This window comes from Peromyscus eremicus, chromosome 7 (genome assembly GCF_949786415.1).
Source record: "Peromyscus eremicus chromosome 7, PerEre_H2_v1, whole genome shotgun sequence".
In the NCBI taxonomy this organism is placed as follows: Eukaryota; Metazoa; Chordata; class Mammalia; order Rodentia; family Cricetidae; genus Peromyscus; species Peromyscus eremicus.
Window position 1 is genome coordinate 112176086 of NC_081422.1, and position 15888 is coordinate 112191973.

The following is a 15888-nucleotide window of genomic DNA, read 5'->3' on the forward strand; positions in this document are numbered from 1 at the left end:
TAGATCAGGCTGGCCTTGAACTCATTGATTTTCCCCTGCCCCCGTCTAAGCCTCCTTGAGTGTCTTCATATGGGTCAGAGGGGTTTCCCCAGCCTTGGGTGTCTGCTACACATGTGCTGGAGGATCCCCGCTGGAGGATGACCTGGTGGTCCTGGGGCATTTCCAGGAGAGTGGCCTCTTGATGGCTGGTGGGCAAGAAGCCAGGCTGTCCAGGCTGGTGGGAGTCCTGGAGATCCTCAGGCACCACGGTGATGGTGTGTCCAGGGAGCGTCACTGCCATGACCGAATCGGGCTCGGGCTCGGGCTCCAGCAGCAGGTTGATGCCTTCCAGATGGAGTTTGAGAGCAAGGCCAGCAGGCAGGAACATGGTGGTGGTGAATGTTTGTTTTTTTGTTTTTTTTTGTTTGTTTGTTTTGTGTGTGTGTGTGTGTGTGTGTGTGTGTGTGTGTGTGTGTGTGGTGTGTGGTGGTGAGCTGCTCACTGGCCGGCCCAGTGGGCGCTTCCAAGTCTGGCTGTGCCTGTTGATGGGTACCTCGGCTGATGCCATGACTTGGCCTCTGTGAACAGAATAACAATAGATGTAGATATACAGGTATCTCTATTTTGAAAAAAGATTATTTTTATTTTTGTGTGTATAAGTGTTTGCCTGCATATATGTATGTGTACCATATGCATGCCTTTTGCCCACAGAGGCCAGAAGATAGTGTCAGATCCCTAGGAGCTGGAGTTACAGGTAGTTATGAGCCACCTGATATGGGTCCTGGGAACTTGGGTCCATTCCAAGAGCAGCAAGCATTCTTAGCCACTAAGCAATTACTCCAACTCTCCAGACAACGTTAACTTTTTATGATTGTAAGATCACATACCATTAGGAGTCTTCTGAGTCTCTCTACTTCAGAACTACTGTTATGGACACTATATAAGAAAAGTTGAAGAGAAGAATCCCATCCTGGTGAACGCCTGGCCACCACCCTACTCCCCATTTTAATGCATGCATGTGCTACCAGAGGCGTCTTCACCTGCCTGTGTTTCAGAATTGCTTTAAGAAGGGTTTTCATAATAGAGTGTATTTACAATTTAGGAGCACAACGCAGGGAGGGATTGACAGAAACTGCACACTAATTGGAAACTTTATCGTCCCAATGTTTTCTTCAGAAGTAATTTTCTCTCAGGCTATAAATCTTTTGGATAGCTGTGTTTAATAAATGCTCCTGTAAGCTTTCTTACAATTGTGCATATTTGCATCTCATGACTATACAAAGGGTAGCAGGAAATGAGAGTCTGATCTGGTTGTTCAGAGCTTTAGCAATCCCACCTACTCTTAACGACTGTTTCTAACACTGAACATTGGTTCCAAATGAGCAATATAGATGAAGTGGCAATGATGGTTGGATTTCATTGTCAACTTGATCCAACTGTAGCTGGAGTTTCCTCTTCGGGTCCTGCCAAGCCCTGGCAGTCCAACAGCCCACTTATAAAATAAACACACAGACGCTTATATTATTTACAAACTGTATGGCCACAGCAGGCTTCTTGTTATTTAGTTCTTTTATCTTAAATTAACCCATTTCTATAAATCTATACCTTGCCACATGGCTCGTGGCTTGCCGGCATCTTCACATGTTGCTTGTCATGGCGGTGGCTGCCAGTCTCTCTTCTCAGCCTTCCACTTCCCCAAATTCTTTTCCTCCTTGTCCCGCCTATACTTCCTCCTGCCTGGCTACTGGCCAATCAGTGTTTTATTTATTAACCAATCAGAGCAACACATTTAACATACAGAACATCCCACAGCACTTCCCCTTTTCTTTTTTTCAAAAAGGAAGGTTTTAATTTTATTTTTTATTTTTATTTTATTTTTTTTTTGGTTTTTCGAGACAGGGTTTCTCTGTGTAGCTTTGCGCCTTTCCTGGGACTCACTTGGTAGTCCAGGCTGGCCTCGAACTCACAGAGATCCGCCTGGCTCTGCCTCCCGAGTGCTGGGATTAAAGGCGTGCGCCACCAACGCCTGGCTGGTTTTAATTTTTATGTAGTAAAATTACAGATAACAAAACAATTATCAAGCAAGAATTACAGTTATAATATCTAGTCTATTTATAATAACTAGTCTATTTGGCAAAATTAAAGAAAATATTCTATCTTATATTTGTGAGTCTAAGGTTTCATATCTAACTTATCTTTTATCATAACTAAGGAAAATTATAACTATCTCTAGTCCTCAACTATATCAAAGACCTCAGAAAGATATACTACTACCTGAGAAATGGGAGAAGGATGTAAGCAACTTTTGGGAGTCTTGTAAGGTAGACAGAGAAAGCTGGCAGCCTGGACAGTTATCCAAAGTTCTCTTGTAAAGTTGGGGCACCTGTCTTTAGCCCACAGGGCTAGAGTCTCTCAATCATTTTTCTCAGTGTCCTGTAGAATGTCTGGCAGTTTCCTCTGCGAAGCAGGAACCTGAAGGACCATTTTGCCAAGCCAAGTTCAGTGGTTACTTTCTTATGGGTCCTGCATGTCCAGTCGATCAAGCAGTCCAGGCAAGAACAGTTTCTTGCCCAAATGGCTATTTTTGTCAAGAAGAAAATAAACTCCATATAGAGTGTCTTTGATGCCCATCCTCCTCTCTGAAGTAAATTGGTGCTGCCAGGAGCAGACATGTCTCACTGTCCAGAAAGTTTAAATTTTTGAAACATTTTAAATGCCATATTCTGTAGGTCTTTGAAGTATTTGAAGATTACTTATCTATCTGAAATATATCTATGTATACCTAGAAGACTTAACTAACATGGCTACAAGTATGATTATTATAGATGACTAATTATTAATCTATTTCTTAATTATCCATTACAATTTTAAATGAGCTGTACAAACATAATACCTTAAACAAGAGTAGAAATATATACACAGTATAACAAAATTAACTTTAAATTTGTATCAATAAACTAAAATCTATACCAATGTAAAACATTTTAAACAAGTTGTTGCTCTTTAAAAGTAGGTTTATTAATCTACCCTTTTATCCTATTATCTCTATATCCTATATATCTATACCATATCCCCTTTTCTTCTTTAGAAAGAGATCTCATTTATAATCAACCTGTTTTAAATAAAAATATTGGTTTTTCTCTGTCCCACACTAGAGGGCTCTTCTGATATGGGACAGAAGACTCTCTCAACCTTTTGTTTTAGCAATATGCTTGGGTTTAGAGAAGGAGTGAGCCAATTTCATCTCTAAAGCCAGCTTGGTATATTTGGGAATTGGGGCGTGGCTTCTCTTACTACTTCCTGCTGGAGGGGGGCACTGTATCTTATGGGGACACAAAGAAAATTTTAGGATTATGGAATAGTCCATGAGGGTGTATCGTCTGAGCCAGTTTCCTTGAAAAGTTTCTGGATGTTGGATCATCTGGGCCATGGTGTCATCGGAGACCTTTCAGGGGGTCTTGGCTGGTCAAACCTGATGTATCTTAATCTGGAACAAATCCATAGCCTCTGGCTTTCTGTGGGAACAAAAACAGAGGCTCCTTTCCAAAGCAACATATCCTTAGATCCAAATTTTGAAGTCAAGGTACCTTTAAAATATACATATTGGTTTAACTCCGCTGCCCTTACAATTAAATATCTAGCTTCAGTTAAAAATTCCAAATCCAGATTGTCTGTGTAATATTCATCTTTACGTGGCTTATTGTTTCTGGTACATGGACTGCTCTCACAAAATGTGAGGTCGAACTGTTGACCTTGTGTACATCCTAGTTCACAAATGAGTCTGTCAGATACGCTAAGCCTATATAGGCTGAAGATGATGCCCCAACACTTCAGAGAAACCTCAGGTGACTGTCCAGGCAGCTGGCTGTTTCTGTCAACTCACTTTTTTTTTTTTTGAAGCTGCTTGCATGCACTTCCTGTTTTTATTTTTTATTAGGTAATATTATTTCCTTCTTGGGTCTCTGAGGGAGTTGAAGATTAGTTAGTTATAGTTGAAGATTAGTTAGGATAGAAAGTGAATCAGGTACATTTTGGACTTACCAAAATAGGGTAGATAATGGAATTATTTTCTCTGAATTTGTCCAATACAGATGGACTAGATATTTTTTAGGTATTTATTGCTTGTATATATGTTATATAGTTATTGTACTTTTGTATATAGTTTTTCTTATATTAGTTATAACTTTTTTCCTTTTATTAAAATAGAAAAGGGGAAATATGGTGATATTTTATTTGTACTGAAATGTGATTTTATTTGTATGTTAATAAATAAAGTTGCCTGGGGGTCAGAGCTAATAGCAAGCCATAGCAGAAGCTGGAGGTGGTGGCACATGCCTTTAATCCCAGCACTTGGGAGGCAGAGCTAGGCAGATCTCTGTGTGTTCAAGGATACAGCCAGCATGGAGACACACGCCTTTAATCTCAATACCAACCATAGAAGACCTGGAGTCTGTACAGACAGGCAGTGATGAGGAGGTCATGTGGTTGGGTTTACAACCAATGAGAAGGCAGAACAAAAAGTCAATAAAAGGACAGACAAACAGGAAGTCAGCCTCTTGCTGAGAGGAAGGACAGCGGTGGCAGTAGGGTAAAAAAGGGTTTTTTAGCTCCTAGCTATTGCTCTGACCTCTTGGGCTTTTAACTCTGCAATTGGCTCTGTGTTTCTTATTTAATAAGATGGTTACATCCACATCCAACCAAGAATCACCTGGGAAAAGAGCCTCAATGAAGCACATAAGATTGGCCTGTAGACAAGTCTGTGGCGGGGAGGGGTTGTCTTAAGTTTATTGATAAGGGATTATCCAGCCCACACTGGGTAGCACCTAGCAGCCACCCCTCCTGCACCAAGCTGTGTGATATGGAGAAACTGAGCTGAGAACAAGCAAGCAAGTGAGCATGCATACATTTAATTCCCTGTGCTCTTGGCTGGATGCAATGTAGCCAGCTCTCTCAAGTCCCCACCACTGTGACTGCCCCACAGTAACAGACGGTAACCTGGAGTTGTAAGGCATAATAAGCCCTTTCTCGCCCGAGTTGCTTTATGCCAGGTTGTTTTATCACAGCCACAGAAATACAACCAGGACAGTGGGTTAAAAGCCAGATCTGGTCACACTAGGATAAAGATGTATCCATTTACAAATTTGTTGCAAATAATGACTCTTGGGCCAAATTATTATTCTTCTCAAACCCAGCTGGATGTCAGAAATCTTGGTTAGTCTGTAAACAGACAAGACAGGAGCAGAATGTCTTCAACCTAAGGGAAACAGTTCTCCTTCACAAAATGGCTCCAAGTGTCAGGATCTTGTGCCACATCCTCAGCACTCTGCCTACATAGGGTCTCAGGGCCACTCCTATGAACTGCCATGTTGCACTGTGTAGAGTCCTATGATGAATGACATACAGCAAGCTGCTGTACAGCTGAACCTGCTACATACATGAGGAGGAAAGACTCATGCTCCAACTTCTTTTATTTTTATTTTTTGTGTGCTGTTGCACGTGTGGTGTATGCAGGTGTGTGCAGGTGTGCACACGTGTAGATTGGAGGTCAGTGGCAGGGTGGCTTTTTCAATTGCTCCTCTACCTCATGTTTTTGAGACAGTGACTCTCACTGAAGCTGGAGCCCATTGATTTAGATAGACTGTCTTGACCAGTGACCCCTGGAATCTTCATTTTAAAATCTTTTTGGGGTGGGGAGTGCTGGAGAGATGGCTCAGTAGTTTAGAGCACTAGTTCCTCTTGCCGAGGACCTGTGTTTAGTTCCGAGCACCCAGATGGCACCTTATAACCATCTGTAACTCCAGTTCCTGCGGATCCAACACTCTTCTGGTCTCCATGGACTCCCACAACCATGCAGTATATAGACATACATGCAGACAAACATACAATTACATAAAATTAACTTATAAATTAATTTAAAAAATCTTTTTTCTAGGAATGCCACAGTCCACATGAGAAATATAGAATAATGAAATAATAAGAAAAATCATAAGAAATATGGAAGGGGTAGGAAGGCAGGATGCGAGCCTTCTAGGAGAAAGGATGCACCATTCACATGCTTTGAGGAAAGGAAGCTTAGGTGGCATTCCTAACCTTCTTTGTAACTGCCATTAAGAAGTGCACTCAAGGGGCTGGAGAGATGTCTCAGTGATTAAGGGCACTGGCTGCTCTTCCAGAGGACCCAAGTTTGAGTCCCAGCACCCATGTGGCAGCTCACAACCATCTGTTGTGGTGATATTTTAATTGTGATGAAGTGTGATTTTATTTGTATGTTAATAAATAAAGGTTGCCTGGAGATCAGAGGTCATTAGCAAGCCAGGAACAGAAGTCAGGTGGTGGTAGCCCACGCCCTTAATCTGATCACATGGCAGGCAGAGTCTCTGTGTGGTCAAGGAAACAGCCAAGCGTGCTGACACCAATAATTAATCCCAGTACCAACCACAGAGACCTGGAGGTCTGTATAGACAGGCAGTGACAAGGAAGTCATGTGGTTGGGTTTAGAGCCAATGAGAAGGCAGAACAGAAAGGCAATAAAAACACAATTCAGACAGGAAGAAATGCTTTCTCAGGGGAAGCGACAGCAGTGAGTGGTAAGCTAAAGGTAGTCTTGGCTCTTCCCTAGTGCTCTAATCTCTTGGGCTTTTAACTCTGAAAAAAAAATTTTAAAGGAAAATTGAGACTTTGTCAATTAACAGGAATAGACCCAGCAGAAATTGTCATACTTTTAACTAAGGAGAACATTGAAAATATATGGGCAAAAAGTGAACCTTGGCAAAGAGCTTGCAGTAATTTTTTTGGGAGAGATTAACAGCAAATATCCCAAAAGCAATAGAATTGAACTTATAATGAAAGCTGGTTGAATTTTGCCTCAAATTGTATGGGAAAAACCCATATCTGGAGTTCATTCAATTTATACAGATGCAAACAAACAAGGAAAGGCAGGCTATAAATTATAAAATTTAAGTAAAGTGGTTCAAAGTCCTTATAATTCAGTTCAAAAATCAGAATTGTGTGCTATTCTGTTGGTATTAATGGAATTTTCAGAACCTCTCAACATAGTTACTGACTCTCAGTATGCTGAAAGAGTGGTATTACATATTGAGACTGCAGAATTTATCCCTGATGCATCAGAATTAACTTCACTCTTTATTCAGTTACAAGATATAATCAGGAATAGGAATCATCCTTTATATATAACTCACATCTGATCCCATACTGGCCTGCCAGGCCCTCTAGCACAAGGTAATGATGAGATTGATAAATTATTGATAGGAAATGTGCTGGAGGCCTCAGAATTTCATAAAAAACATCATGTCAATAGTAAAGGTTTAAAAAAAGGATTTTTTCATAACCTGGCAACAAGGCAAGGAAATTGTAAGGAAATGTCCTACTTGTTCCTTTTACAATCAGATGCCATTACCAGCAGGATGTAACCCAAATGGTACTCAGAGGAATGAAATCTGGCAGATGGATGTGTTTCACTTTGCAGAATTTGGAAAACTGAAATATGTACACCATACCATTGATATTTTTTCAGAATTTCAATGGGCAACTGCTTTTTGTTCTGAAAAAGCTGATTCTGTAATCACTCATTTACTAGAAGTTATGGCCATCATGGGTATACCTGCACAAATTAAAACTGACAATGCTCCAGCATATATCTCTGTTAAAATGACACAGTTTTTTGCTTATTACAATATAAAGCATATTACAGGTATACCAGATCATCCTACAGGACAAGCAGTTATAGAAAGATCAAACAGAACTCTAAAGGATATGCTAAATAAACAGAAAGGGGTAACAAAACCCCCCAGAAATAGACTGCATAATGCTCTATTAACTTTGAATTTTCTCAATGCTAATGAGAAAGGAACAACAGCTACAGAGAGACATTGGATAATAGAAAAAACTACAGAATTAAATCACCCTATATACTTTAAGGATGTGCTGGCCTCAGAAGGAAACCAGGATATGTGTTAGGTTGGAGATGGAGGTTTTTGCTTTTGTTCTACAGGAGAAGATAAGCTGTGGATACCATCAAAATTGATAAAGGTTCAATTTGAACAAGAGAGACCTCTTAATTAGAAGAGGTGATAGTTCATCAACCAACATGACCATCCAATTTAAACTAACTTATACCGTTAACACATGCCTTTTCATTTAATCAGATATAACTTGCCAAAAGGGAACCTGTAGATGTAACCAACCGTCTTATTAAATAAGAAACACAGAGCTGATTCAGAGAAGAAAGCCAAGAGGTCAGAGCTAAGAGCCTCACCCTTCCTGCTTCAGCGATCTTCTTCAGTCAAGAGAGCTCTCTGAAAAGGGGCTACTTCCTGTGTGTATGTCTTTATATAGTCTAGCTGTTCTGCCTTCTCATTGGTTGTAAACCCAAACACGTGACTGCCTCATCACTGCCTGTATGTACCGCCCTCCAGGTCCTTAAAGGCGTGCGCCACCGCCGCCACGCACTTGCTATGGCTGTAATAGCTCTGACCCCCAGGCAACTTTATTTATTAACATACAATTAAAATCACATTTCAGTACAAATAAAATACCACCACAGGAACCTCCCCAAAGTTAGTCTTGGGGAAAGGTTTTTGTTTTTGTCTTTAGGAGAATGAAGGCTAAGGAATCTGAAGAACACTGGACAAATGAGACAACTGAAGAAAAAGGACAAATCATCTATCCCAGGAAACAGAGTAAAATGGCCTATGGGTATATCATCTAAAAAATTTTATAAGTCTTCCTAAATGTTTGTTTCTGTTCTTCTCGGAAGACATTTAACACTATTGGTCTTCTTGTAGTCCCAGTTCAATTAAAATTTAAAGCTGGCTTTGGAGTTGGAGAATGGCTCTCTCCTTCTTTAAACTCAAGCATGTTGTTAAAAGGAAAATGCAAACTCCCTGTATCATGCCAGAAGAAAGAGCCATCTTCTGATATGGGACAGGAGAAAAACAAATTAATTAAGGGACTATGCTATTACTACTAATCTCAATTCTTTGATTCTATTCTGATTCTTTAAACTTTTCTTAAAGTATGAATTTTATATCAAAATTTACAAGATTAATATATATACATTTTAAACTTTGTTAAGATATTAATGGTCATATAGAGTACTAACTAATTCTAGAAAAAAAGGCTTCAATTAGCTGCATATATATGTCTTTGTGTTCAAGTCTCTTATCAGTTTTCTGCAGGAAATCACAGCCAGGCATAACATCAACTGAAGTCTCCAGGAAGAAGATGGGGCCCCACAACAACAACAATTCCACATGGACAATAATAATACCACTAAGCTGACAAACATCACCTACAGATCATCTTTGGACTACAAACTGCTCAGAGCAATTTTGATATGGCTAGCTGAGATGATCCAGTTTGAAAGACTACTTGGATAAGGACTTGAGATAATCCCCAAACTTTGGCATTATACACAGACTGGACAACAAAGGATATAGCTACCTTTCCTAGAATTTAACAATTAACCCAAAATTTTTCTTTTTAGAATAAAGACACCTTTGCCTATATTTAGCAGGAAGCAATTTTAAGAATACAACACCCACATTCCCAAAGAGGTGGTGTGGGGCAGGTGGTTTTTTGGTCTTCTAATGGTTTTTGGGTCTGGGATAAATTTCATTGCTTAGGAGGGTTGGTTACAAGTTGTTGTTAAGGAGTAGGAAAGGGACTAAGCCAAGGAGATTAGATTTTTTGTTTTGTTTTGTTTTGTTTTGTTTTGTTTTTTTGAGACAGGGTTTCTCTATGTAACTTTGTGCCTTCCCTGGAACTCACTTGGTAGCCCAGGCTGACCTCGAACTCACAGATATCTGCCTGGCTCTGCCTCCCAAGTGCTGGGATTAAAGGTGTGCATCACCACCGCCCGGTTAAGGGAGATTAGATTTAAGGTTCTTGTTTAAAAAAAAAAAAAAGGAGATACATAAAAATGATAGAATAGAGGGTAGATTATTGAATCTACTCGGAAAAATAAAGAGAAGATATAGATATGAAATAGATAAAAAGATAGATTATTGAGTCTACTTTTATAAGACAACTACTAGTTTTAAATACTTTGCATTGGATTGGATTTTTGTATATTGTATACAAATTATATATATTGAGATTGATATTGTTAGAAAATGCTATATGTATATATCTAATCTTGTTAAAAATATTGTACTTACACTGTTCATTTAACAATGTAATGCAATTTGCTGATCCTTGAATGTTATTATTACCAACTATTAGGATATAAAGAAATGAAAGTTAGTAGTTAGACATTACAATTGAACTTGTAGTCATATTAGTTATGTTTTCAAGATTGAGCAGATATATTTTAGATAAATAGGTCATCTTCAGATCCTTCAGAGAACTACAGAATATGGCATTTAAAATGTTTTAATAACTTAGAAATTTTTTCCTTTTTTTCTGACTATGAGACATGTCGGCTCCTGTCAGTACCAATTTACTTCAGAGAAAATATGGGCATTGAAGAAACTGCATATGGAGTTAAATTTCATTATGGCAAAAGTTAGCCACTGTACAACAAAGTATCCTCGAATCGACTGCTGACAAACAGGACAAAATGGACAGACACGACATGAAACAAAGGACTACTGATTCTTGCCAAGACAAGTGTGGTTGTGGCTTTAACATAAGGCATCTTCTGAGACCAGGACAATATCGCATCATCCCTGAAGTGGCTTTTGCAATCCAGAAATGGTAAAGTGCCCTGTTTTCAAAGGCAGCTGAACTGGCAGTGGGCCGATGGCTTCTGGTATGCAGTGGAACAGCAGCTGAAACAGTTATTGTTGAAGAGTAACTAAGCTGATGGAGTCTAACCTCTCAATGGTGAACTGGCATTTAATAAAGGAGTTGAAGCCACCCACAAGCCGAGAAGAAAGGGATGCAGAGAAGAACAGGATACCGAGATGAAGCCACACACACAAGCCAAGAAGAATGGACAGCTGAATTCCAAAAACATCAACCATTTCCAGAATTTAAAATCATGAATCATGGCAGGACACTAGTGGAATTCAGGTGTTTCTGGCACATGGACTGCTCTCACCAAATGTGAGGTTGAACTGTTGACCTTGTGTACATCCTAGTTCACAAATGAGTCTGTCAGATACACTAAGCTTATAGGCTGAAGATGATGCCCCAATGCTTCGGAAAAACTTCGGGTGACTGTCCAGACTGCTGGCTGCTTCTGTCAACTCACATTTTTTTGGAAGCCGCTTGCGTGCACTTCCTGTTTTTATTTTTTTTAGGTAATATTATTTGCTTCTTGAGTCTCTGAGGGAGTTGAAGACTAGATAGTAGTAGTTAGTTAAAGTTTAGATAATTATAGTTTTCCTTGTTAAGAATTTTAGAAAAGAAACCAACTAAAGAGGTGTAAGTGTATAAATCTGAAAGATTTTATAAGATATTTCTGTTAGTAATATAAGTTAAGATAGAAAGTAAATCAGGTACATTTTGGCCTTACCAAAATAGGATAGATAATGGAATTATTTTCATTGAGTTTGTCAAATGCAAATGGACTAGACATTGTTTAGGTATTTATTGCTTGAATATATTGCATATAGTTACTGAACTTTTTGTATATAGTTTTTCTTGTATTAGTTATAACTTTTTTTATTAGAATAGAAAGGGGAAATATGGTGATATTTTATTTGTGATTTTATTTGTATGTTAATAAAGTTGCCTGGGAGTCAGAGCTAATAGCAAGCCATAGCAGAAGTCTGGCAGTGGTAGCACATGCCCTTAATCTGATCACAGGGCAGTCAGAGTCTGTGTGTTAAAGACATAGACAACTTGGAGACACACACCTTTAATTTCAATACCAACCATAGAGAACCGGAGGTCTGTATAGACAGGCAGTAACAAGGAGGTCATGTGGTTGGGTTTGCAATCAATGAGAAGGCAGAACAGAGAGTCAATAAAAAGACAGACACACAGGAAGTAGTCTTTCTTTCTCAGGGGAAGGACGGCAGCATCAATGGGTGGGAAGAATGCGGTCTTGGTCTCAGCTCTCAGCTACTGCTCTCTGACCTCTGGGGCTTTTAACTCTGCATTTGGCTCTGTGTTTCTTATTTAATAAAACCTTTCAGAATTACATCTACAAGACCTTGATTTAATTCATACTCCACGACCTCTCCTCTTGCTGGTTCTGTTCCTTTTCCTATTTATTCCTCAAAGTACTCTAAGGACTTTAGAAATACTTTCAGCATTTCTTTTCAGCAAGAGTGTCATGTACCCAACCCAACTGGCCCAAAACACACTATGCAGTGAGGATAAATTTGGACATCTGGTTGACTGTCTCTACCTCCCAAAAGCTGGGTTGCATCTACCAACACCTTCCTTCTCCTGCTGTGCTGGGAATCTTTCCGCCTCTAAAGAACCAGATTCAAATTGGGTCCTCACAACTCAAATGATTCAATCAAGAAAAATCCCTCACTGGTATACTTGACCACTGCCATTTAGTTAATTTCAGACAGAATCAAGATGACAACCAAGATTAGACACCACACACTCCCTGTTTAAGAAGTTCTTAACCTGGGCTGGAGAGATGGCTCAGAGGTTAAGAGCACTGCTTGCTCTTCCAAAGGTCCTGAGTTCAATTCCCAGCAACCACATGGTGGCTCACAACCATCCATAATGAGATCTGGTGCCCTCTTCTGGCCTTCAGAGATATGTGCAGTATACATAATAAATAAATAAATCTTTAAAAAAAAAAAAAAAAGAAGTTCTTAACTTCCGTTTTTCTTTTTCATTCTTTATGTTAAGCCGTTATTTATTTATATTTAATTTGCTTATGTGCAAATTTGTAGGCCTTTGTTAGTGTACATGCACTTGGGGCAAAGAAGAGCCTGGAGAGAAGAGGGTGTTAGAGATCCTCTGGAAGTGTAGTGACAGGTGATTAAGTGCCATCCTGTGGGTGCTCCAAGAGCAGACAGTCCTTCTAAGTGAGTGGTTCACCACCGTCCTAATGCTGGGACCCTTCAAACAGTTCCTCATGTATTGAGGACCCACAACCCTAAAATTATTTCTGTTGCTACTTCATAACTGTAATTTTACGACTATAATGAACTGTTTTGAAAATATCTGCTCTGCAGTATGCCTGACATGGGACCTCTGACCCCTCAAAGTGGCCTCTCCCCATGGGTTGAGAACCACTACTCTAAGGGCTGAGCCATCTCTCCAGTCCCTCTTTACTTTCTGATCTCTTTGACACTGTCCCTTACAGCCCCCATTGCCCGTGAACTTCCTGTGTAGCTGTGTGTGGGCTCCAACTCCTGATCCAGCTGCCCTCACCTGGATTATAGGCGTGAACCTCCACACTCAGTTGCTCCTCAGAGTTTCCCATGTTACCTTTCCCAGTTTACCTCTCTGTCAGGTTTACCAAAGGTCAGTGTGTCCAGTGTCGACCTGACCCCTTCCCATTCTTCTCTCAGGGTCCTCACTGCTGCTGTGGGAAGCATGGGCCACCACACTCAGCACAATTGAACCTCATATCTGGATGGAATGGATTATTAAAACCACCAGATAGTTATTCAGTTTCACTTTTCATGTGAAATATGATGGTCCTGTCATATCTTACTAAAAAAATTACCTTTTCCCACTGAACCCCATCAATTCCCGTGGCTTAGTGTGTGTGTGTGTGTATGTGTGTGTGTGTGTTCATTTCTTTGTGTGTTCTAATTCTATTTCAATTTTTAAAGATACCTATTTCTCTTGATATGGGTAGCAGGAAGCAATTTCCCACAATTGACATTTTAATATGTTTCTTATTGAAGATGATACATTCCATATTGCTTTATACTCGGTGGGGCCAAGGGAAGGTGAGACCTTCCATTTCACTAGCAGACTGATTTTCAACCAATTTGTGTGTTCACACAGTCCCCCAGATTGCTTGTGGTTTTATTGTCCTTTCTCAAATACACACACACACACACACACACACACACACAGAAAAACAAACAAAAACTCCCTCCCTCTCTCTCTCCAACTCTCTCTCCAAAATACTTTTACAAGCCTCACATACTGGGGTCCACAAATTTTATTAATTTATAAGTGAAGTTGGAATTACAAATATTGCTCTGGAGAACGGCATTTCAAAAGTAAGTCATGAAAGTGGAGGTTTTTGTTGGAGAGCAAGCTCCGGTTCAGAGAGATCTGCTAGGCAGCCTCTGGATTTCCAGGGCTGGGAGCTAAAGGCACATGGCAGCTCTCCTGCCCCAACTGCTTCCTTCAGCAGCTGTCTTTTTGTGTGTTCGTTTGTTCGTTTGTTAGCCTTGTCTTCTGAGATGGCATTTCACTGTGTAGCCTTGGTTGTCCTGAGGAGATAGACAAGGGAAGACTGTTCCAGCAGGTTAAGGGATGGCTGGAAGAAGCAGAGAAGCATCATACACTCAGGGCTAGGAACCATCTTCTCCCACTGGGGGTATTCGTTGGTTCCTGGAGGAGCAGCAGCTTGAACTGTCCAAGAGGCCCAAGGCAAGGCCAAGTCTCCATCCAGTGAGGGAACACAGAAAGGACAGTGGCAGCGTAGCAAACCCAGTACTCTTGGTTCCGTTGAAAGAGGGGACACTGAGAGTGTCTGTCCAGGGAGCCAGCGATGCAAATGAGGAGGATGTGGAAGGTTTTGAGATGAAGCCTTGAATTGACAAGCAGGTTTTGTGGTTCTGGAAGGCAGCGTTTTCACTTCAGGGGTGAGATCTAGTGTCTCCATTCTTTTTGAAGCTGGTGGGCTGCAAAAAGCACCTGTGTGGAGACAGGCTCAATGTTGGGTTGTTTGGTGTCTCGAGTGCAACCGGGAATGCATAGGGCAGCCAGGTGAGTGTCCAAGGTGCTGTGTGTCCAGAGAGCAGTCCTTTCTGTCCTAGAAGAGGCGCCTCCGGGCCCTGCAGCAAGGGCGCCAGAGCTTCTGGTGACTCTGAGGGTCCTGTGCCTGGTGACTTGGAGGAGGAGGAGGAGATGGAGGGAGAGGCTGCAGTGGTGAGCTGGGGAGAGGCCACAGCATGCTGCCTTTGAGGCTCCAGATGGAGCTGGGAGCATATCTCTCTGCACCAGGAAGGGCTGATGGGCCCCAAGGACATGGCACTTGGCCCGGGAACAAGGGGCTGGACACCCCGGTGAAGGGAAGAAGCATCCCCGGGACCATGCCGGCTGGAGCATCCATCCATGGCATAGGCCTCAGGAAGTCTCCTAAGCCTCCTTGAGCGTCTTCACCTGGGTCAGAGGGGTTTCCCCAGCCTTGGGTGTCTGCTACACATGTGCCGGAGGATCCCCGCTGGAGGATGACCTGGTGGTCCTGGGGCATTTCCAGGAGAGCGGCCTCTTGATGGCTGGAGGGCAAGAAGCCAGGCTGTCCAGGCTGGTGGGAGTCCTGGAGATCCTCGGGCACCACGGTGATGGTGTGTCCAGGGAGCGTCACTGTGATGACCGAATCGGGCTCAGGCTCCAGCAGCAGGTCGACGCCTTCCAGATGGAGTTTGAGAGCAAGGCCAGCAGGCAGGAACATGGTGGTGGTGAGCTGCTCGCTGGCCGGCCCTGTGGGCGCTTCCAGGTCTGGCTGTGCCTGCTGGAGGCAGCGGCGCTTGGCAGGCTTGGGTCCTTCTGGCTGCGGTGCCCAGCAGGGCAGCGGGTTGGCGGTGGGGCTGCAGGGCCGCGCTCCTGGCATCATGGTGCCAAAGGGCCTTGGCACTTGACCAGAGTTGCAAGACAAGGTCTGATGCAGCTGATGGACTTGTGCACTGTTGGTCTTCCTCCAGGGACAGCTGTCGTCTGGCTTCTTCTGCAAGAGACTCTGTGGACCCTCTAGGAGAAAGATGTGATCAGGATGACTGACTGATCAATAGTGTTTGGAGAGGACCGCAGGTCCCTATTTAAGCCTGGCTTCCAAGAAAGCCCCAC

At 41.7% G+C, this 15888-nt stretch overlaps 1 protein-coding gene across 1 annotated transcript; it reads right to left on the reverse strand.

The window, feature by feature from the left end:
• Positions 1-14854: 14854 nt before the first annotated feature.
• On the reverse strand, positions 14855-15655 carry LOC131915698 (proline-rich protein 23A3-like). Its single transcript, XM_059269100.1, has one exon. The coding sequence runs from the start codon at positions 15653-15655 to the stop codon at positions 14855-14857; it is 801 nt and encodes a 266-aa protein (XP_059125083.1).
• Between the last annotated feature and the right edge of the window lie 233 nt (positions 15656-15888).